Below are 23,792 nucleotides of genomic sequence, written 5' to 3'. Positions count from 1 at the left end.
GTGCAGAAAATGCTCTAGGATGGCAAAACATTTGAAATGTCTCATCATTCATTAGTTCTCATTGATAAATATTTAAGGTATTTAGCCATGCGTTATTTCTCACTCTGTTGATGGAAAATATAGGCAGGCACATACAATCCAAAATTCATTAAGCAGAAAGATGCCAACCTCAAAGCAGTCACAATACTTGTTCTGATGTTTTGCCTTTAATATCCCTTTACCAGTGTTATTACAGGTCCCCCTCAGTTTACAAACACCCATCTTATATACAGCCCATAGATATGAACAAGAGTTTGGGAGACAATTAATCTGTATCCAGAAACAATTAATCTATATCCAGAACACTGAATTCAGCATAAGGGCTGTATTACAGTGGGAGTAGCATGCCACTGAGGGATAATGTTAGCATTACTTCATAATTTTTTTTCTCTGGCACAAGAGATTCCTGAAGTAACTTCATGAACTTTTCTGTGCTGTAACAGTAAAATCTATAGATACCACCTTCCACTACCATTCCCAGCTCTTTCACTTGCTCAGAAAGTACTGAGTATGACTTTATTCTATCTAATTTACTCCATGAGCCATTCTTTTCCCACATGCTGTGCACTTAATAATGACTTATAATGTTCACTCATTTTCCACTTTGTTTGCAGCATGCATTGTGGTAGATGTGTCACTCTTTAACCAATACAGATAACGGATGCTGTGGTGTACGTTCAAAAGCTGTAATTCAAAAAAGGGATTCCAATGATATAATGAGAGAAGTGCATACCATTGGTTTATGAGCTCAAGGTGTCAGCTCTTTTTAATTCAGAATATGATTCTTCCCCAGTAGTTGGTAGTCATAGTCACAATATATAAAAATTATCTTTGCAATTCTATTCTAGTCAGTCAGTAAAAATCGTGGATTTCATTCCAAAAATTGCAGGTTTTAAGAACAAAGAGATTTTTACACAAAATTTTACTTTCAATTTCATTACCTCATGCAAGTTGGGACTTAATTCACTGGAGCGTAGGAGAATGAGGGGTGATATTATTGAAGTGTATAAAATCATGAGGGGCATAGATAGGATGAATACGCAGTCTTTCTCCCAGGATTGGGGAATCGAGAACTAGAGGGCATAGGTTTAGAGTGAGATAGGAGAGATTTAATAGGAACCTGAGGGGCAACTTTTTCAACCAGAAGACAGTCCGTATATGGAATGAGCTGCCAGAGGAAGTGGTTGAGACAGGTACATTAACAACATTTAAAAGGCACTCAGACAGGTACAGGGATAGGAAAGGTGTAGAGGGATATGGGTCAAATGCAGGCAAATGGGACTATCTTAGGTGGGAATCTTGGTCAGCATGGACCAGTTGGGCCAAAGGACCTGTTTCCATTGCTGTACAGCTCTATGACTATGATCATCACCCCCTATCTTCCACTACAGTCAGTGACCTCTACAACTATATCCTGACCTTGACCATCTACCAACTCAATCAGGATCCTGATGCTGACACTCCTCCTACTCCTAGCAGCCGGTTACTGTCCCATTTTCCCATGACTTGAACTCATGGGAAAATGGGACAGTAATCCATCCTCCATTGCTACCCTCACTCTGTGCCCTCCTGTGCATCTTTGCAAGTCATAATCCGTGTATTACCTAACTTCCTCACCCACTCTACAGTAATGATGTGTGCATTTTTGCAAAGGCATGCCCTTATACAAAACATGTATTTGTCAACCACACACTGCTGGTTCGACGCAGATTTTGTGCTGTGAAAGGCTTCCTAGGTCTTTGTCTTCTATGATTTACTCCTACACCTTTAAATGATAGTTCTTAAACTAAGACGTCATTACTTCCTCACTTTTAAAACAATGGAAAATGCTAGAAATACATAGGTCAGGCAGCACCTGCAGAATGAGAGACAGAGTTAACATTTCAGGTCTGAGAACCTTCACCAAAGCTCTGGCTGCCTGACCTGTTTCCAGATTTTTTTTGTTTTTATTTCAGATTTCCAGCAGTTATTTTTTAATTTTCTTCCTCACTTTTGTTGTGTTGATATCAAATGTCCTTTTTATTTTCCACACTGCATTTGCCATATAGCTCAGAGAATCATAGCCTGAGTTCTGCCGTGCTGAAGCAAGAATAACAGTAGTAGCTTATAAATTTATTGTCCTGCATATCCCATATTAGTATATCATTAAAAAGGAATTCCTTCATCCATATTTATTTTATTTTTATGTTGTCAATGACTGGAATGTTTGTGTGACATTTTACAATTAAACACGTAACTTTATTACTTTAAAAATTGTGCTTAAGAGCTTTTCTCTGGTACACAATTGGTAATAAAATGGATAAGTTTATATCATCAGCACTTTACAAACTACAAACTATATATTTGTATATCAGTCTCAGTAACACAGTGGAGTCCACCACATATTTGAATCAATAAAATGGAACTGCAGTTACAACAAAAAAATCATTTCCTTTATATGTTAGTGCTATTTTTAAAGGTTCACACAATTCTTGTGATGTGAAGGAGCAGTTAGTGTTTTTTATAGTTCACTTTCAATCTTCACAAATTTTTTCTTGTATCTTTGTTTAATTTTTCTGCCATTTCCCAATACCCTAATGTAATTTTTTCTCTCTAGGTCTATATGAGACCCATATTAACTTTGGTAATCTATGTAAAGGCAATTCAATCATACTGATAATTCATCTAGCTTGTTGCAAATGCTATATGTATTCAGATAAGGAGCCTTCAGTTTTGTCTTCTTACTGCTTTACTTAATCTCACTCTATCTGGAGGTACACTCTTACATTTATATACTTTGCTGATTGATAGGGGAATAGTGTGGGAAAATGATGCTGAGATAAAAGATCAGCTCTGATCTTGTTGAATGGCAGAAGAGGCTCGAGGGAACAATTAGCCCAGTCCTGCCTCTTATTTTACTGTCCCTTTTCACTGCTGCATTATCTTCCTTCTTGACATATTCCTGTTATCATTCCCCTGCACTTGATATTTTTAGATTGCCTCTCACTGGAATCCCTTTCCGAACTATTTAGATTGAAGTCTTATCTAAAGCCCTAGGTGTTCAATTTGCTAGGACACTGAAGCCATTGAAACTCAAATGAAATTCATCCCCATGGAACAGTTTTCTGTTTCCCCAGTATTGGTGCCAATATCCCATAAACTAAAACGATTGCTCCCAGATAAATCTCTGAACTAAGCATCCAACCCTCTACTTATATTGACCTGGCCCAATGTCAAATGCACACGGCTCAGGCTGTAATCCAAAGGATATTACCTTCGTGTTCTTTTTAATTTGTACCTTAGTTTTCATACTCCCTCAGCATCACCTTCTTCGTCATTGTATCTATGTTGCTGGTTTTAGAACCATAGAACAATACAGCACAATAGAGGCCCTTTGGCCCACCATGTTGTGCCGACCTTCAAACCACTCCTAAGACTATCTAACCCCTTCCTCCCACATATCCCTCTATCTTAAATTCCTCCATATGATTATCTAACAATCTCTTGAACCTGACCAACGTATCAGCCTCCACCACCACCCCAGGCAGCACATTCCATGCACCAACCACTCTCTGGGTGAAAAACCTCCCTCTGACGTCTCCCTTGAACTTCCCACCCCCACCCATTACCTTAAAGCCATGTCCTCTTGTATTGAGCATTGGTGCCCTGGGAAAGAGGCGCTGGCTGTCTACTCTATCTATTCCTCTTAATATTTTGTATACTTCTTATCATGTCTCCCCTCATCCTCCTTCTCTCCAATGAGTAAAGGCCTAGCTCCTTTAGTCTCTCCTCATAATCCATACTCTCTAATCCAGGCAGCATCCTGGTAAATCTCCTCTGCACCCTTTCCAACGCCTCCACACCCTTCCTATAATGAGGCGACCAGAACTGGACACAGTATTCTAAGTGTGGTCTAACCAGAGTTTTGTAAAACTGCATCATTACTTCGCGGCTCTTAAAGTCTATCCCACGACTTATGAAAGCTAACATCCCATAAGCTTTCTTAGCTACCCCTATCCACCTGTGAGGCAACTTTCAGTGATCTGTGGATATGAACCCCCAGATCCCTCTGCTCCTCCACACTGCCCAGAATCCTGGCCATTTACCTTGTACTCCGCCTTGGAGTTTGTCCTTCCAAAGTGTACCACCTTACACTTCTCCGGATTGAAACTCCATCTGCCACTTGTCAGCCCAGCTCTGTATCCTATCAATATCCCTCTGTAAGCTTCGACAGCCCTCCACACTATCCACACCACCAACAATCTTTATGTCATCTGCAAACTTGCTAACCCACCCTTCCACCTCCTCATCTAAGTCATTAATAAACATCACAAAAAGTAGAGGTCCCAGAACCGATCCCTGTGGGACACCACTAGTCATAGCCCTCCAATCCGAATGCATTCCCTCCACCACAACCCTCTGCTTTCTACAGGCAAGCCAATTCTGAATCCATACGGCCAAGCCTCCCTGGATCCCTTGGCCTCTGACCTTCTGAAGAAGCCTACCATGCGGAACCTTGTCAAACACCTTACTAAAATCCATGTAGACCGCATCTACTGCACTACCCTCATCAATCTTCCTGGTCACCTCCTCAAAGAACCCTATCAGGCTTGTGAGGCAAGATCTTCCTTCACAATCCATGCTGGCTGTCCCTAATCAGTCCATGATTCTCTAAAATGATCATAGATCCTATCCCTTAGAATCCTTTCCTGCAGCTTACCCACCACAGATGTAAGGCTCACTGGTCTGTAATTCCCTGGACTATCCCTACTACCTTTTTTGAATAAGGGGACAACATTCACCACCCTCCAATCCTACGGTACCATCCCCGTGGACAACAACTGGGTCACAGATGACAACAACTGGGTCTTTCGCCTTCCACTCTGTCTCCAGCCCTGAGAAAATGTCCTTAGCCCTGGCATTTGGAATTCAAGACTGTAGCTGCAGAATCTATCTCCTGAACTATACTGTCCCCTTTCACTACTCATTCCGTTTTCATCCATATAGGCTGCAAGAATTGCACACCTGTTGGCCAAGTGCGAGAGCTGATGTTCCTCCAATTTTAGTCTCACTGTACTGTACCTCTTGATTAATCAATTTGCAGTACTTAATCTAAGGGGTATGAAGGCCTCCTGGAACAAAAGTAAATTTTCACCTCCCTGCCGAATACATGTCTGAGTCAGGAAGTTCAGCTCATGAACTCTCAACTGAAATTCCTTGAGCAACAGGCTCAATGTTGTATATTCTACATAGATACGGTTACAATGGATCATAAAGTTTCCATCAGTTCCTACAATACCACAGCTGCAACACATCATGTGTCCTGCTATGTCTGTCCTAATTGAATTTTTCTAACAATCTCAATCTAGCTATTCACAAATGATTTAGTTAATTAACAGCCTGTGAAAGATCCTATTGATATGTAAAAAAAGGGAAAAAAAGCAAAAGAATGTAGGAAATAGAATGTATGTCAAAAGACTGAGACAGCAGAAGCTATCTTGTGAGTTAAGGAATGGTACAGAAATTTAACAACTATTTTGTGGCTGTCTTCATGGAACAAATTACAGAAAACTTTGCAGAAATCACAGGTTTCAACTGAATGAAGAATGAAGGAAATTGGCAGAAGTGAAAAAAACAGCATGGTAGAAATTAAAGGGTGGCACGGTAGCGTAGCGGTTAGCATAATGCTATTAGAACACCAGCTATCAGGGTTCAATTCCTGCCTACTGTTAGCCTGACATCAGTAGTAGGGAAATCCTAGAATTCATTATTAAGGGAGTGCTAGCAGGGCACTTAGAAAACAGTATTGGGTAGAGTCAACATGGATTATGAAAAGGAAATCAAATTTGTTGGAGTACAATTCTCTAAGGTTGTAATGAGCAGATTAGATAATGAGGAACCAATGGATATGGATAACCTTGAAGGCCTTCTGGAAGTTCAGATACACCGTATCCATTGGTATTGGTATTGGTTTATTATTGTCACTTGTACCGAGGTACAGTGAAAAGCTTGTCTTACAAACCGATCGTACAGGTCAATTCGTTACACAGTGCAGTTACATTGAGTTAGTACAGAGTGCCTTGATGTAGTACAGGGGTTCCTCATTATCTAATCTGCTCATTTTAGGGCCAAGAGAATGGGGTAATACACTGGCATGAATGGTAAAAGGCAGAAAACAGAGTAGAAATAAAAACACTATGATGCTGGAGGAACTCAGCAGGCTAGGCAGCATCCGTGGAGAAAAGCAGTCATCAACGTTTTTGGGTCAGGGCCCCTCTTCAGGACAGATCATTCAGGTCATTCATAAACATTCAGATCATGATCACAAACAGATCATTCTCAGGTTGGCAGGCTGTGAATGGTGGGCTGCTCCTGGAATGGTGCCCCAGTTGTTTAGAATCTATAACAATGATTTGGATGAAGCGAACAAAGGGAATATATGAAAGTTTGTTGATGATACAAAACTGGGTGCCCATGTGGGTGGTGAGGAAGAGGCTACTTTTCTCCCCCTGTCCTCACACAACCCAACCCAATCCGTGTGCCTTTCTCCTTTAGTCTTCCTCCTTTCAGATACCCAAGAAGTCCAAATTGGTCAGGTAGCAGTTGTATTGTAAGACAGCAAAGATGAAGACATTGCTTCATTCAATCTAGCATTCACTCTCAACAGCTTCAAAAATGACCTTTGCATACCATAGAGGTCAGCTTAGAGCGGAAATCGCATGTGGTGAGTCACTGTGCATTTGCAGACCACATCCAGTGCAGAGGAATGGATAGCTGTGGAGCTATCTTACTGAAGGGTAAGAATGTGTAAAAGTTCTGCTGCAAAGCGAACAGGTAATGTTGAACTGCGTTCACAATGAAATGTCTGGTACATTGGCAGACATATCAGAAAGCAGGCATTACAATGTCAAACATTAAGGGAGAGGTCAGCAGCAACCTTGCTTTCAATTTTGTGAAGTACTGAACAGCTTCCAGGCCATGGAGTCTAGTGCTGAGTGGTAATCCATCGTGATGGCTTTCCTTATGGAATAATACAACCCATTTTGACTCCCAACCAAACCTGACCATCTTCCTACCATCAATCTGCCTCCTCACTTCCCCCACCCCATCACAATCCTCACCACCAAAGAGTCACTCAATTATCGTCCACCATCAGTTGCCAATTTTTTACCAACTGCAACCCTTCCCCTATGCTTTGGGCCTTGTGTGTAACTCAATTTCGCAGACATCATGCACCACCATATTAATAGGTTTTAACCAATATCATTTGATTTCCAGACAAAGCCATGGCAGAATGTATTAAGTGTAGAAGAGCGGTGAGACCTTGGTATGCATTTTCACAAATCAAAGGTGGAGGGGCATGTTGTTAAAGTGATTAAAAAGACAAATAGGTTATTTAAATTTATAAATATAGAATATAGACTAAATTAATCTGGAACCTTATAAATCACTGATTAAGCCTCATACACAATATTATTCCAGAATAATTGCATTTTGGGTGGACTGTTGTCCTTAGAACAGAGGAGGTAAAGGGTAACTAAGTAAAGATTTTCAATCTGATGAAACGTTTTGATAGGATAGTGAAAAAAAATTCTCTCGTTAAAGTGGACAATAACTATTATTTAAAACCACTGGCAAAGTAGTAAGAGGGGAAATGAGGACAAATGTTTTCAGTCAGGAAGACATCAGAATCTGTAGTATTATCTGAAAAGGTGGTGGGATCTGATTCCAGAAATAGTTTAGAAGTGATTTGGATAGGGGTTTAAGCATAAGGAAGTTACAGGGTAATGCACAAAAAGAAAGGGCATAGAACTAACTATGACAGCTAGTTTAAAGAACCAGCGTGGGCAGAAATGTTTGAATGGCTTTTTTCTGTGCTACATGTTTCTAAGATTACCATGTGTAATCTATGCCCCAAAAATTACATCTGAAGAGTGACATGTAAATGCTCAATTGGAAATTTATTGGTCGTAGTGACAATACTGTTAAAATAGCAACACATGCCCTGATACTTTTACATTAACATTCCATAACATAATTCTGAGACATGTTGGGGAGCAGAAGACCCGGGTTCAAACACTTGCATCTAATGATATTACCATATGGGTTCATCCCCCAAAACTGTGCCTTGGCTGGGATTGACAACTGAATTTCTGCAGTTCTGGGTAATTGAAGTAAAGTGACAGTGTCAGCAGGCACACTAGTGGAAAACTCAAAAAATCACTGGAAAAAGGAGGCATAGCTGCACTCCACGAAAAATTAAACCACTTACTTCACTCCATATCGATCCCGAAACATGATATGGTTTCTAAAAGTGCGATTTACATCAAGATCTATTTGTTTAATTTCTGATGAAAACTTTTGTGCTTGTATTTTCATTCTCTGCAATAGAAATGGACAATTATGTTGAAGTTTCACAAAATACTACAAAATATTTAAAGCACAGACAGACCACTAGCACGAGTTCAGGCCTTTCTTAATGTTTGAGATGCCCCTCCTTATCATCTAATCCATTAGTAAATTCTCCTCAGCTGCTTCTTATGAATTCCCTAATGGATTTTAGTGATTATCATACATTTGTGGCTATTGTACATCTTGCCCGCAAATGGAAGAACCTTATCAATGTTAACTCTCTCAAATTCTTGAAGAGCTCTATTTGGAAAAACTTGGGAAGTACATTGAGGTTTTAAAAACATTTTCAAAGTAACTAACTTCAGTTTTTTTTAAATAATAGGAATTTTTATTTAGACTGTGGAATATTTAACAATACATTACAGGAAAGGTATACACTGGTACTCTGTTTCATGCTACCCCACAGAGTGGTGATTCATTGTCATGTGCTTGGTCTTCCAGTCCAAACACTTGAGGTACATTCATTCCAGCTGTGTGCTGTGTGCTTCCAAACCAGGAACCTGGCACAAACTTCTGCTCTCCACTGGTGCTGCCCAACAAAGAATAGATTTATGTCTCGGTGTGGAGAGGCTGTTTGTGAGAACTGGTGTTGGAAGGGCCAGGACGAGTAGTGTGGTTGCATAGTGCTGAGACGTGGGGCTCAGAATTGCACCTAGGCCATCAGGAGGTTTTGTGACCACGGAAGAGACTCTAGGATGGTACGTTGCCTCCCGGGTGCCAGAGTCAAGGATGTGTCTGAGTATTTGGAGAACGTTCTCAAGGGTGAGGATGAGCAGCCAGAGGTCATTGTACACATTGGTTTGAACAATATAGGCAGAAAAGCAGAAGAAATCTTGCAGAGTGAATATAGGGAGTTAGGCAGAAGGTTAAATAGCAGGATCTCTATGGTTGTAATCTCTGGATTATTCCCTGCACCATGTGCCAGTGAGGGTAGGAAGGGCAAATGAATGTATTGCTGAAGAGCTAGTGTAGGCAGAAGTGATTCAGTTTCTTGGACCATTGGGATCTCCTCTGGGGCACATGGCATGCATGCCTTCATCAGCTGTGGCATTGAATACAAGGGTTGGGGCATCATGTTACATTTAATGAAACATTGGTTAAACCACACCTGGAGTATTATGTGCAGTTCTAGTTGCCACGCTATAGTAAGGATGTGATTAAGGAAGAGAGGGTGTAGAAAAGGATATTGCCTGGACAGCAGGGCTTGGGATATAAGGAGAGATTGGATAGGCTAGGACTGTTTTTCCTGGAGTGAAGGAGGCTGAGTGGTGACCTTATAATAGAGGTTTATAAGATTATGAGGGGCATAGCTAGGGTAGTCACAGTCTTTTTCCCAAGGTGTTGGAGTTTTAGAGGTCATAGCGTTAAGGCAGAGGGGAAAGATTTAAAGGGGATCTGAGGAACAATTTTACACACAGAGAGTGGTGGGTATATGGAACGAGCTGCTAGAGGAGGTTGTGGAGGCAGGTACAATTACAATGTTTAAAAGCCTTATGGACAGGTACATGGCTAGGAAAGGGTTAGAGGGACATGGGCCAAATGCAGGCAAATGGGCTTAGACAGGTATCTTGGTTGGCATGGACGGGTTGGGCCGAGGGGCCTGTTTCCGTGCTGTATAATTGCTGTCTGATTCTAATGAGTGCAGGCCACTGTTTGGGACTGGCAGCACCCGTTCCATGAGTTGACAGACCATCCAAATCCTACAGTCATCACCACCTTTTGGATGCAATGGAAGTTACTCCCTCTCTCCCCAGCCTGGAGATTTATCTATGGTAAGAAACTCAATGGCCAGTGGCCACTGTTTGTTATTGCAAAATCCTATGTGTTGGTGACTGAAAAGGAATGAAGATGAACATAAAAAAATTATGCCGATTGTGCCGATTTTTAACTCAGAAAACCTCCTGAATGATTTACCTCATATTTCCCTTCATTCTCAGATTTTAACTTTTCCAAATCTAACAGCAGTGACCAAATCTGACCACGAAGCTGTAGTGGGATTCCTTTGTAAACTCGACGGATCATCTGAAAGAGAACATAGGGCAGTTAAGCTTGTCCATGAAAATCTTGAAGTCTGCACTTGCATGAATACAAAGCTCTACGGAAAACCTAATTATGTACACAATTCTCTAAAGAAAAATGCTGCATATGCTGGTGATCTGACATAACACAGAAAATGCTGGAAAAACTCAGCAGGACGGGCAGCATCTGTGGTGCAAAAAACAGAGTTAATGTTTCAAATTGATATCGTTCAGGTTGGTATCCTGATGACTTGAAAAGTTAACTCTGCTTTCTCTCCATAAATACTGCCTGATGTATGAAATATTTCCAGGAGGTTCTGTTCTAATTGTACATTTTTGATTGGAAATATATTTGAAAGTGTAGGAAGTATTTTACTCTGCTATTTCATAAATGGTCATAAATCAGACCATCATGTTAAGCATAATTCACCTCTTTCAAAACACAATGCAAATATATTTCTTTATTACCTATTACAAATCTAATCCTGGGGAGAAATGTAAATGCAAATTCACTGTTCATTTTTAAGGTTTATTATGAAGTTATCAAACTAATTTTATGTTTTTGTTTAAACAATGATATACTTTGTGGTACTTGTTTTTACAACACTTTTTCCTTCCCTCTTGCAAAATTAGTTTCAAAATCCTCAGCTCCTTATACAAGTAGCTATTCCCCATTTGTGCCTAGATAGTAAGTAGGTTAATGCATGAAGACATCTGATTGAACTTGATCCTGACTTCACAGTAATAATAGGCCTCATCTGGCTACTGTGTACAATTTTAGTCTCCATATCTTAGAAATGAATATACTTGCCAATGAATAAGTGCAATGAAGATTCACCATACTAATTTCAGCGATGCGAGGTTTGCCATATGAGGAGAGATTGAGTAAACTACATCCTCTGGAGTTCAGGTGAATGAGAGGAGATCTCTTTAAACTTACTAAATTCTTCCAGGGTTTGACAGGATAGATGCAGGGAGGATACTTCCTTGTCTTTGGCATCTCATCACAATCTCAGAATGCTATTTAGGACCAAGATAAGGACAAATTTTGTCAGGCATGTGATGGTGAACCTTTAGAATTCTCTACCACCGAGGGCTGTGGACACTTAGCCACTGAATTTATTTAAAGCAGAGATCGATAGATTTCTGGATATTAGCAGAATCAAGAGGTGTGGGGACGGTGCAGGAAATGGTATTAAAGTAGAAGATCAATCATGATTTTGATGAATGGTGGAACATGTGGTCAAATGGCCAACTGCTGCTCCTATTTCTTATGTTCCTATGTGGTCCTGAACTCCAGAGGTTTACCACTCCTGAAATATCTCTGCATTCATCACAATGTACTATTTCCAGAACTGTGAATCTCGTGGTACCTAGGCCTGCCTATCATTCACCGATACACAAGCCCATGATCTCATTGCTGCCAAATTCAATGTGAGCAAATGCTGGCATTTCTCTATAAGATTTGAGCTGTATTGTCTGCTGGGAATGTGACTGACCAGGTAGGAAGCACTGGGTAGATATTCCAGAGGGGAGATGAGAGTGACTGCTCTTGATACCAAAGAAGCATTTGACAAGGTGTGGCATCAAGATGAAAACAATCCAATGGAGCCATACCTTACAAAAAGGAAGATGATTATGGTTGGTGGAGCTCAATAATCCCACCTATGGATACCGCTGCAGGAGTACCTTGAATCAGTGTGTAGGGGCCAACTATCTTCAGCTGTTTCATCAATAGCCTTCCTTCCATTATAATGTCTGAAATGGGAATATTTGCTGATGATTGCATTATGTTCAATTCCATTTGCAACTCCTCAGCAAATGAAGCAATCTGTGCCTGCATGGAGCAAGACCTGGGCAATATTCAGGCATGCATGATAAGAAGAAAGTAACATGTGTGCCATGATAATGTTGGGCAATGACAATGTAACCTTGACTTTCAAAGGCAATACCAGCATAAAGTCCCCACCATCAATATCCTGGGGGTTATGACCGACCAGAAACTCAACCGGACCAGCCACATAAAATACTGTGCTTATAAAAGCAGATCAGGAGGTGGGTATCCTTCAGTGAGTGACTCACCTCCTGACATCTTGAAGACTTTCCAGCAGCTATAATGCATAAATCAGGAATGTGATGCAATATTCTCACCTGCCTGAATGTGTGAAGGTCAAGAAACGTGCACTCAAGAAACATGAAGCCATCCAATAAAAAGTAGCTCCCTAGATTGGTATCCTGTACATCACCTAAACATTCATTTCCTCACCATCATGGCTGCAATATGCACCATCTGCAAAATGCACCTCAGTTACTAACTTCAACAACCTCTCCCACACCTGCAACCATTATCACCACAAAGGACAGGGACAAGAGAAGTATGGGAACATCAGCACTTGCAGGTTTCCCTCCAACTCACATCCCATTCTGGTTTGGAAATTATCTGCTGTTCTTTCATCATGAGGCAGCTTGGATTAAATGTTATTAGCTTAATTAGTTTAGCACAACATTGTGGACTGAGTGGCCCATTCCTGTGCTGTACTGTTCTATGTTCATCAGTGGATCTAAATCCTGGAATTCTTTACCCAGTTTCATAACCTTCACGAGAAGGAACGCAGCTATTCAAGAAGTGGTTCACCAACCCCTTTTCAAGGGCAAATAGGGATTGCCAATAAATACTGCCCTTCTCAGTGATGCCTGCATTCCAAAAATGAATTAAAATTTAATTCATAATTACATCAAGTAAATGGGAAAATATGAATATATCAACATGTGCAACTATGTACACTGCTAATTATACCTAAATTATTCTGTTTCCTGTGAGAGGCAAATTACCCTAAAATGTTGATTATTTCAGAAAAAAAGGACAACTCCCTCTGAAAAGCAATGGAGAAAGACATAAGAACCCATGTTGCCCATGCACGTTTTAATCACATGCACCAAAGAACTTTCCCTTATAATTAATGATTTTAGAAGAAATTGATGTATATTCTGTATCAATTCCTTCAGCTGGTAGGACTGAGAAAAGTTGCAGGCAGAACCTGCAGGAAGAAAGTTTGGGCTGAGTCTGGCTCTGTGACAATGTGCAAGAGTGCAGGGAGGGGTGAAAGGTCTGTTGAACAGTGGACATAAGAGGAAGTGTGGCTCTGGATAAAAGGACTGCTGAGTACAAATGATCTTGGGAGACATGCAGTTAATAAATAAGCATTGAATGTTTGATTGACTCAAAGTGATGTTTAGTTACGATCAGATACTGACCAGAGGCAGGAGTCTTCAAGATATATGAGGCCAGTTATGCACCTTCTTGCTTTGGCTTGGTTAAAAGACGATAACTCTGTACATTGGTGGAATTCTTGTATCTCACCTTCAAAATGTGTTTAAAAATGTCATGTTTTGTTCAATCAGGGAGAGTATGTGATCTCACTTATAAGATGGTTGGGTCACTCTCCCTCCTGAAGGTGATAGGTCAATTGTATAAATGCGCTCTTTTATGACTTATGTTTGTAATACTTTTGCTCCATTACATTTGAACACCTTTATCTAATGATTAGCTAAGGTCATTGATCTTTTCTCTTTCTTCTGGGCTGGATAGTGCTTGACATGGCCCATACCTTTACACTCACCCTCAGGTGAATCCCATGGCCACAATAAAGTTTAAAGCCTCCCTCTCACTGTTGCAGCCACCCTGCAAAGTTGAACAGTCCACTGGCTCCAGCTAGACTTCAGGCTTGCTGCTGTTGAAGGCTTTTTCAAGTATTCATAGGCAGTTGGAAACATTAATATTAATTACAGTAAAAGGGGAAAAAACAGACCTCTAACAATCATTTACCGTCAAATGAATGTGGTCATACTAGATATATCAGCCATGACCGGTGTAAAGCTGAGGACCAAGATCCTAAGTGTAAAAATCAAGAAAATTGCAGATGCTGGAAGTCTGAAATAAATAACAGAAAATGCTAGAAAAGGCTGAATGTTTCAAGATGCTGCCTGACCTGCTGAGTGTTTCCATTATGTTCTGTTTTTATGTCAGATCTTAACTGTATCCAGTACCTCAGCTCAGCACTATTGAATTCCACATCTGGACTCACTGCTGACCACCAAAATGTTCCTGAGTTTGGTGCTACAATGTGCAAGCATGGAATTCTGGAATGCACTAACCCACAGTGAAATTCTAGAAAAGGTAATTATGTTAAAAGCTATCCCTGCACATTACAAACATGGCTGGTGTTTCCTATCTCCTTATAACTGACACATACTGTCAGTATAAATGAAACACAGACTAGGGACACATAGTTCAATTTGCTGATCTGTGGAGGGATACAGACCATGTGCAGGCAGATAGGACTGGTATCATGGTCAGCACAGACATGGTGGGCTGAAGGGCCTGTTCCTGCGCTGTACTGTTCTATGTTCTATGTTAAATCTGTTAAATCACTATGTGCATTTCAAAGCATGACATCTGGAATTTAAATAGTGATGCTGCTTTACCAGATATATTTGACCTGTGGTTCAGTTTGCTGCAGTATAGGTCAGTGCTGGGAAAATAAAACATAGAACCATACACCATAGAACAGTACAGCACAATACAGGCCCTTCGGCCCACAATGTTGTGCCGACCTTTAAACCTCGCCTAAGACTATCTAACCCCTTCCTCCCACATATCCCTCCATTTTAAATTCCTCCATATGCTTATCTAGTAATCTCTTGAATTTGACCAATGTACCTGCCTCCACCACCACCCCAGGCAGCGCATTCCATGCCCCAACCACTCTCTGGGTAAAAAACCTTCCTTTGATATCCCCCTTGAACTTCCCACCCATTACTTTAAAGCCATGCCCTCTTGTACTGAGCATTGGTGCCCTGGGAAAGAGGCGCTGGCTGTCCACTCTATCTATTCCTCTTAACATTTTGTACACCTCTATCATGTCTCCTCTCATCCTCCTTCTCTCCAAAGAGTAAATTATTTTTCCAAGTGAATTATGGACGAATTTGCCAATTTTGCTTTTAAAAATGATGGTCTCATAAAGTCACAAATTTTGATGTATTGTGCCTGACCTTGACCTACTGGGCCTGAAGTCATTAATGTTACCTTGTCACTGTTTCTGTACTTGTCCCACTTCTTAATCATTTTTACCCATTTGGGTATTCTCTCAATTTCCAAATGTTTTTGCTGTAAAACAAAAATATAAGTGTTATACAGACAAATGTGTGTATATCTTAGTTACAAGAAGTTTTTAGTGCAGTGGCAATATATTTTTTGTGTCTTACATCATTGTAATAATTGATATCAAATGGTATTGGGTTCAACTTCCTAGGCAAGAGAGTTATGAATAACAAAAGCATTCAGCTCATTTTATCCCTCCACAAAATTATAATGTTTCTACATTACAGTATAAAAAGTTCCATAAAAGATTCCAGAATTTATACATCCAATTTATACATCCATCAATTACTATGTAAATCTATCCTTTACTCTTCTGAAAAATATGTTCACTATCTCTGCAAACTACTTTTAAGATTTCCCTTTCCCATTTCCAAAACTTAAAATTCTTACAAAGCACCTTTCCAGGCTCAAAAAAATCCTCACAATTCATACTTTTACTGGCCTGTGGCTTCTCTCTACATTACTTCCATCATATGAGCATCAGCCCATGTATCAGCAATCAGATGTGGATACAGATTCAACTTGAATAGAGTTTTATCATGATTTCCGCTATTCGTAAGTCATTTTCTTTTCACCTGTATTGTACTACTTCAGCTATATATTCTTACATTTGCAGTACATAGCTTTGTAACTGCTTTGCATTGGTTGCATATGTTATGTTTAATAAAATTTCTGTATCTTTCAGCTTCATCAAAAGCTATTTCAAAACCATGCACGTTGTACATGTTAAGAGACACTTATTGTCTACTTCCTCCCTAAGCTGCAGAAAATAACAAAAACACCACTGCGGTACAAATAGGACAAAAAGTTCTCAGGATGTAATAGGAACTTTTATCCACTTTTTATATTTCCATCAAAATTCTGAAACTGGATATAATCAGAGATGCAACAAACTGAGAGTTAATAGGAATTATCTTTATAAAGTGATTCACTGATTAGAAAACATATGTTGCTTCCCTGCATTTTCCTGTTTTAGTTACAATGTTCACATAATCACATTAGAACCAAACAATAAACAAACACTGTATAACAATGGCTTCAATTGCATTAAAAATCAGAAATAGTTGTAAATAGGGATGATATAATTGCCAGGATAGACAGATTTATACTTCTAATGAATGAAAAACTTATGGTAATCCAGTACCATACTGACAAGTCTATGTTTTTGCTCTTTTACTTAGTAATAAACCAGGATGTGGATTCACATCCACAATTCTCCACATTACAAGAGATCTCAGCTGTGTTGAAAGCTTGAAAGCTCTAATACTTAGCTATTTCCTATAGTGCCTGCCCCTATGAATCAGCTAAGAAGTGATTAAGCTGGGTGGTTACACAATTACCAATGGGAGGAGAAGCATCACTTGTTACACTTGGTGGAAACTAAAGGGAGGAAATGAATGTTTAAATTTAACGATAACAATATCACAAAATTATTTCAGTATACAAAAAATTAAATCTTTATCATGGTGACTATTCTCTCTTGAATTTCAAACATTTAAGGAATAATAACACTTATTAATAATATAGTTACTTGATCACTTTTAAGAGTCATATAAACTAAAACACATTTACATATGTTATAGTTTTGAAATAATATATTGATTTGTTCTACCTGTGAGGAGAATTACTCATTTAGATCACTTACTAGAAAATGGCTGAAGATGAGTTAAGTCAGATCTCTCACCCAAAATAAAACTTTCAGCTAATGTATTCTGTGACTATATGAAAGATACCATGTTATTCAATATTATTGCTGTTGCTGTGGACTCTCCAAATTGTTAAAATTGATTTGGACTTCCAGACTATCAATAATTATGCAATTGCAAAGAAAACAATACAACCACAACAGTAACAATAGAAAAAGTAACAATAAATCGAAAAGTATAAGCATTAACAAATTGAATAGTTCATTAAAAAATTGAATTTGTAAGCTGATCTGATACTGAGGATGAGGTATTTATTTTAGGAGCTCCACTCCCTTTTGCACTTACCAAATTAAGTAAACATATGATTAACCCAATTGTTAAACATACAATACGAATATGGTTTAAATTTCGTAAATTTTTTGGATTGAATAAATCTAATCTATCAAGTCCCATTCAATCTAATTTTTCTTTCAGCCATCCATATGGAAAAGGAAGGGAATAGTATGTTTTCATGATTTATTCATTGATAACTTTTTCATCTTTTGAACAATTGTCTAACAAATACAATTTGCCTAGATCACACTTTTTTCGATATTTGCAAATTAGAAATTTTTTAAAAGCTACTATACCCTCTTTTCCCACACCTTACAAAACTGAAATTACGGAAAAATTTTTGGTTTTAATCCTTGTCAGGAGGGCTTGATAGCAATAATTTATGATTTAATTATGAAAATTCGTTCAGAACCACTAGACAAAATTAAGAATGAATGGGAAAGTGAACTCCAGACATCTATACCTACAGAGACTTGGAAGAAAATTCTTCATTTAGTTAATACATCTTCAATATGTGCCAGACATTCTTTGATACAGTTTAAGGTAGTTCACAGGACCAATATGTCAAAAGATAAGCTAGCTCGTTTTTATCAACATATAAATCCTATATGTGACAGATGTAAATCGAATGTGGCTTCTTTGACACATATGTTTTGGTCCTGTCCTCTTTTGGAAAAACATTGGAAAGATATTTCTAACATTATTTCAAGTGTATTGAAGATTGATTTATAACCTCATCCTATCACTGCAATTTTTGGTTTACCAAGGATAGAATCTGGCCATCTATCTGCCTCCGCTAACCGTATGATTGCTTTTGTTACGTTAATGGCCAAACGATCCATTTTGCTTAAATGGAAGGATCCAATACCCCCTACTACTTTTCAATGGTTCTCTCAAACTATATCATGTTTAAACTTGGAAAAAATTAGGAGTGGTACTGTTGATCCTTTGCTTAAATTTGAGGAAGTTTGGAGTCTATTTATTCAATATTTTCACATGATATAGATCCCCTTATAATAACCTTTCAATTTAGAGGAACGGAGTTGACGACATAATATTGCTCTGTTTCTATTGAGAAATTTTAGTCCAGTTTTTTTTTAAAATTTTTTTTTAGCTTAGTTTGGTTTGATATATTGTTTATAATTTTTCTTATTGTTTTGGGGATTTTTTTTCTTTCTTTTGTATTTTATAATAAATCTTTTTCTTTCATATTATATTCATTCACTAACAGATCGTTGGATCTACAGATTTCTTTCTATACTTTATTGTTCTTTATGATTATCCATGTCATGATTGTTCTCCTGATCTCTTTGTATTACATGTATAAACATTGATATATTAATCTGTATTAATTTGAAAACTAATAAAAAGATTGAAAAAGAGAAAGAGGATGAGGTAAAAAGAAATTATCTTAGGGGCAACTTATCTTAAGAATTAAAAACTAATGTTTACAAATTCCAGAAACATTTAACAAAACTGTAACCGCATAAATATAAATAAGGATATCAAAAATTTAATCTTGATAAACACACTTAAAAGATATATTACTTCCATTTCAACTATATTAACTTTGATATTTATCTTGTAAGATGGAACTTCTGTTGTCTGTGTCCAGAAGAAAACTATAAGAAACTATGCTAAAATCTGTAGCAAATTTATTTATTTTTCTAATTGTGTGCAAGAAGAACTACACAGAAGAAACAGAGTGCAGTGACTAATATCTGGATTGTATAAAAGCAGTACATCAGAATTTATTCCTATGTTATTACAAACATATCAGAGTTGCTTAACCCTTTTCTGTCTTGATCTGGACAAAAACTGGTGAAATTGAAAAAAGAATTGAAAACAATAATATTTAACATAATTTAAAATTTAGGACATGTCAACATTCTGTGAGTGAAAATGGATTTGGAGAATTATCCACATTAGATCCTAGCATGGTTTTTAAAATGCACACAATACTAACAAATGTTATATTTAGTAAAATTCCCCCTTTCCATTCAACATTCTTGATTGTCTTCCTATACAGAATCAGTTGTGAAATTTATTGTTTTGTGGCAGCAGTACAGTGCAAGACATAAAAATTACTATAATTTACATAATAAATAAATAGTGCAAAAGAGGAATAACGAGGACCATTCAGAAATCTGATGGCAGAGGGGAAGAAGCTGTTTCTGAAACGTTGAGTGTGGGTTTTCAGGCTCCTGTACCTCCTCCCCGATTGTAGGAACATGAAGAGGGCATGTCCTGGATGGTGAGGGTGCTGAACGATGGATGCTGTCTTCTTGAGGCACCGCCTCTTGAAGATGTCCTCCCTAGCGGGGAGGGTTGTGCCCATGATGGAGCAGGCTGAGTCTACATCCTTCTGCAGCCTCTTTCGATCCTGCACATTGGAGCCTCCATACCAGGTGGTGATGCAACCAGTCAGAATGCTCTCCACTGTACATCTGCAGAAATTTGCAAGAGATTTTGGTGACATACCAAATCTCCTCAAACTCCTAATGAAGTAGAGCCACTGGCATGCCTTCTTTGTGACTGCATGAATGTGTTGGGCCCAAGATAGATCCTCTGAGATGTTGACACCCATGAAGTTGAAGCTGCTCACCCTTTTCTCCGCTGACCCCTCAATGAGGACTGGTGTGTGTTCTCCCAACTTCCCCTTCCTGAAGTCCACAATGATCAAAATCTTGCTGACGTTGAGTGCGAGGTTGTTGTTGCGACACCACTCAACCAGCCGATCTATCTCACTCCTGTATGCCTCCTCGTCACCATCTGAGATTCTGCCAACTATGGTGTCATCGGCGAATTTATAGATGGTGTTTGAGGTGCGCCTAGCCACACAGTCATGAGTGTAGAGAGAGTAGAGCAGTGGGCTAAGCACGCATCCTTGAGGTGCACCTGTGTTGATTGTCAGCAAGGAGGAGATGTTCTTACTGATCCGCACTAACTGTGGTTTCCCAATAAGGAAGTCAAGGACATTAGTTGATAGATCACCTTGCCTGTTCTGGAGAAATTTTACAAACTTGTATGGACATGCTTCTTGTAGCTTATGATAGAATGGGTAGCATACCTATTCCTGGTTCTCTCAGTGCTGCCCTGTAACAAGTTGTTAGGTACATTGCCAAGGAGTTGTTCAAGTTCAGTCAACCTCTAATTTTCCCTTCCTTGCCTGCAGCAAGGCGCTTTGTTCTTTTTAAGAAAATTTAGCAATAACAGCAGAAATCAAAAATACAAGTCATGGGAAAACTTAATTTACTATTCCAAAGAACTGATCATTAAATCAACAATTTTCAACCAAATTTTGTTTACAGTACTTCAGCAATTAGTTTGAAGCAGAGCACGATACACCATCATTAGTATATAGTGCACTTAATTCTACGAAATCGGCATGAAACTCCGGGCAGAGATTTCTTTCCATATGTGGTAAAGGGAGCAGTTTTATTAATTTACTACCATTAATAGATCAATGCAGATTTGTGCAATGATAACGAACTAATTATTTGTTGCAACTGTATTCCATATCTTACCTTTTCCTCCAGTGCAGTTGGCGTGGGTAGTTCATATTCACTGAAAATGTATAATAACATTGTCATTCATTTAATAATACTGGAAGAGGAACATATATTCAATATGTAAAATGTACCTGACATTTTTTAAAACACAAACTTGTCTTCAAGTATTCAGTACGTATTGGAAAAAAATCGGCAACTTACTGCAAAAAGCCAAATCTGTCTACAGCTTTATATATATTGAAATCTTCTGAATCGATTGATGCTCCATTTTGTCTGCCCTGTGAAAGAAATAAAATGTTTTTAGTCTGAGAAACTGTGAGTGCCATAATAATTCCTATAAAAATAAAGTACAATCATGAAAGGAGTTATAGCTGTTTCCAATTCAGACTAAACTGATGGAATGAAGTCCTTCTTTAAGCTGATGGTGTCATGTAATTACTAATTATCAATCCACCACCTAGAAGGCATGCATTAACAGCCTTCTCATTTTAATTTTTCAGTTTTACCTTGGTCTTCATGGAAGTCCAAACACTCTTAGGTGCTTTATTCAATAAAAGACAGTGCAGAATGAGAAGTTGTTCAATATGAGCCTTCAGATTCAACTCAAGATGGATGTTTGTGTCTATAATCTTCGAGAAATTTGGACTTTTTCCAGCTTCAGCTGCCCTTCCAAGCCAATAACCACACTCAAGTATGGAGTTCTGCAATTGTTTCTTCCCCTTTACTGTTATGTACACATTAGTGCCATATCAATTTTATTTATTAGCTTAAATCTTGTAGTGAATTGTGGTATCTATTTGCTCTTTTGTAAAAGTGAGAGGTTTGTGACAAGAATTGGTGTGGATGTTATTTCAGAGACCTTAGCAGCTTGCTGGAAGCATAGTTGAAAACCAGCATCCATTTATTAACACAGCATTGAAGGGTTGGGGAGCTGGAGAAATGCTTACCTGCCAGGGGAAGGAAGCCCTTCCAAGCTCATGCTAAAGTAAAAGTGGATTCGTGAATAGTCAGGTCTCTAGGATATGGCTGCAAAGTTCCACAAATATTCTATGAACGCACAATATGCTCAAGGTCAATTAATACATTTACAAATGTGTTGACAGTGTAGTGCTCTTGCTTGGGAGTTATGAGTGTCAAATTCCTGACAGACTGTTACATGATGTACCCATGAACATCTGAAATGCAATTTCTGCCATCAACAGTTTGAAAAGAATGCGGCAAAGTGCAATAACTAAACATACTTAAGTATGTTGGATTAGCAGATTCTAACCTCTGAATTCAGATTTGGTAACACAATGCTGTTAAATCAGGTTTGTACTCTATGATGCAGCTAAAGCCATGTGCTCAACTCATACAATGGACACTGTATTCAGCAACAGGAAGGACCCCACCAGCCTGAGCTAGTCAAAGAAAGTATCAATTGTTTGCAGGCTTATTGCTGATTAGATTAGGGAATGCTGGTTGGAGAAAGTTTTGATTTAGTCCTTTTCATGATTGCATGTCTTGATGGACCACACTGACTGATTATGTAAAAATAAGCGAGTATGTTTCAATTTCAAACTTCAATGAAAGTCTGTGGCTCTCATATTTGAGTGCTCTGAGGATAATTTCACAGCAGCACAGCAGAATGGAGAGCATGAGGACAGTGTACAGAGAAACAACCTACTTGACAAGGAAGCAGAAGGCAGGAGGGAGAGTATAAGCCATATACACTGAGGATGTTTAGGAACATTGAACATGTCCCTCCATGAGGAACATATGCTCTATTCTGCTGTAATAAATGCAACACGTGAGCCACATTGCCAGAGACTGTAAAGGTCATGGTAATCATCAAATTTTTTTGCTTCTAGAATTTTACAGGCTATTGTTTGGGTCATCTGCAAACTTCAGAATTTATAACGCACTCTTGCATTTGAGAAGTGCACAGGTGATCTCTTCTTTAGGAGTGTGGAATTCCTCTCCTTTTCTCTTGACAGAGAAGCATGTGAATTCTGATGGTGCAGTATACCACTAACAGCACACATTTGGTTATAATTTGGATTGCATCAATGAGTTAAGATAATTTAGCTAATGCTAATTTGGGTCCTCTGCAAAACAAAAATTCCAAAATAGGCCAAAATCCAGAATGAAACTTAATTATTGGTATTGGTATTGGTTTATTATTGTCACTTGTACCGAGGTACAGTGAAAAGCTTGTCTTACAAACTGATCGTACAGGTCAATTCATTACACAGTGCAGTTACATCAAGTTAGTACAGAGTGCATTGATGTAGTACAGGTTAAAAAAAAACAATAACAGTACAGAGTAAAGTGTCACAGCTACAGAGAAAGTGCAGTGCAATAAGGTGCAAGGTCACAACAAGATAGATTGTGAGGTCATAGTCCATCTCAATGTATAAGGGAATCGTTCAATAGTCTTATCACAGTAGGGTAGAAGCTGTCCTTAAGTCTAGTGGTACGTGCCCTCAGGCTCCTGTATCTTCCATCCGATGGAAGAGGAGAGAAGAGAGAATGTCCTGGGTGGGGGGGGGGGGGGGGGGGTGGTCTTTGATTATACTGGCTGCTACACCAAGACAACGAGAGGTAAAGACAGAGTCCAAGGAGTGGAGGCTGGTGTCCGTGATGCGCTGGTCTGTGTCCACAACTCTCTGCAGCTTCTTAGGTTAGGGTGGTTTACACATAAAACAAAACA

General features: G+C 38.8%; 1 protein-coding gene across 1 annotated transcript in view; it reads right to left on the bottom strand.

Moving 5' to 3' along the window:
- Positions 1–23,792, bottom strand: part of LOC127577603 (USP6 N-terminal-like protein) — a 166,007-nt gene that overhangs the window by 71,562 nt on the left and 70,653 nt on the right. The window contains exons 3-7 of the mRNA XM_052028869.1: positions 21,302–21,378; positions 21,116–21,155; positions 15,535–15,615; positions 10,345–10,452; positions 8,291–8,400 (exon numbers count right to left, since the gene is read on the bottom strand). Coding sequence (XP_051884829.1) covers positions 8,291–8,400; positions 10,345–10,452; positions 15,535–15,615; positions 21,116–21,155; positions 21,302–21,378 — 416 coding nt within the window. The remainder of the gene's footprint in view (positions 1–8,290; positions 8,401–10,344; positions 10,453–15,534; positions 15,616–21,115; positions 21,156–21,301; positions 21,379–23,792) is intronic.

Source organism: Pristis pectinata, chromosome 14, assembly GCF_009764475.1.
Source record: "Pristis pectinata isolate sPriPec2 chromosome 14, sPriPec2.1.pri, whole genome shotgun sequence".
Classification (NCBI taxonomy): domain Eukaryota; kingdom Metazoa; phylum Chordata; class Chondrichthyes; order Rhinopristiformes; family Pristidae; genus Pristis; species Pristis pectinata.
The sequence above is the reverse complement of the archived record's forward strand: the minus strand, read 5'-3'. Positions and strand labels throughout refer to the sequence as shown.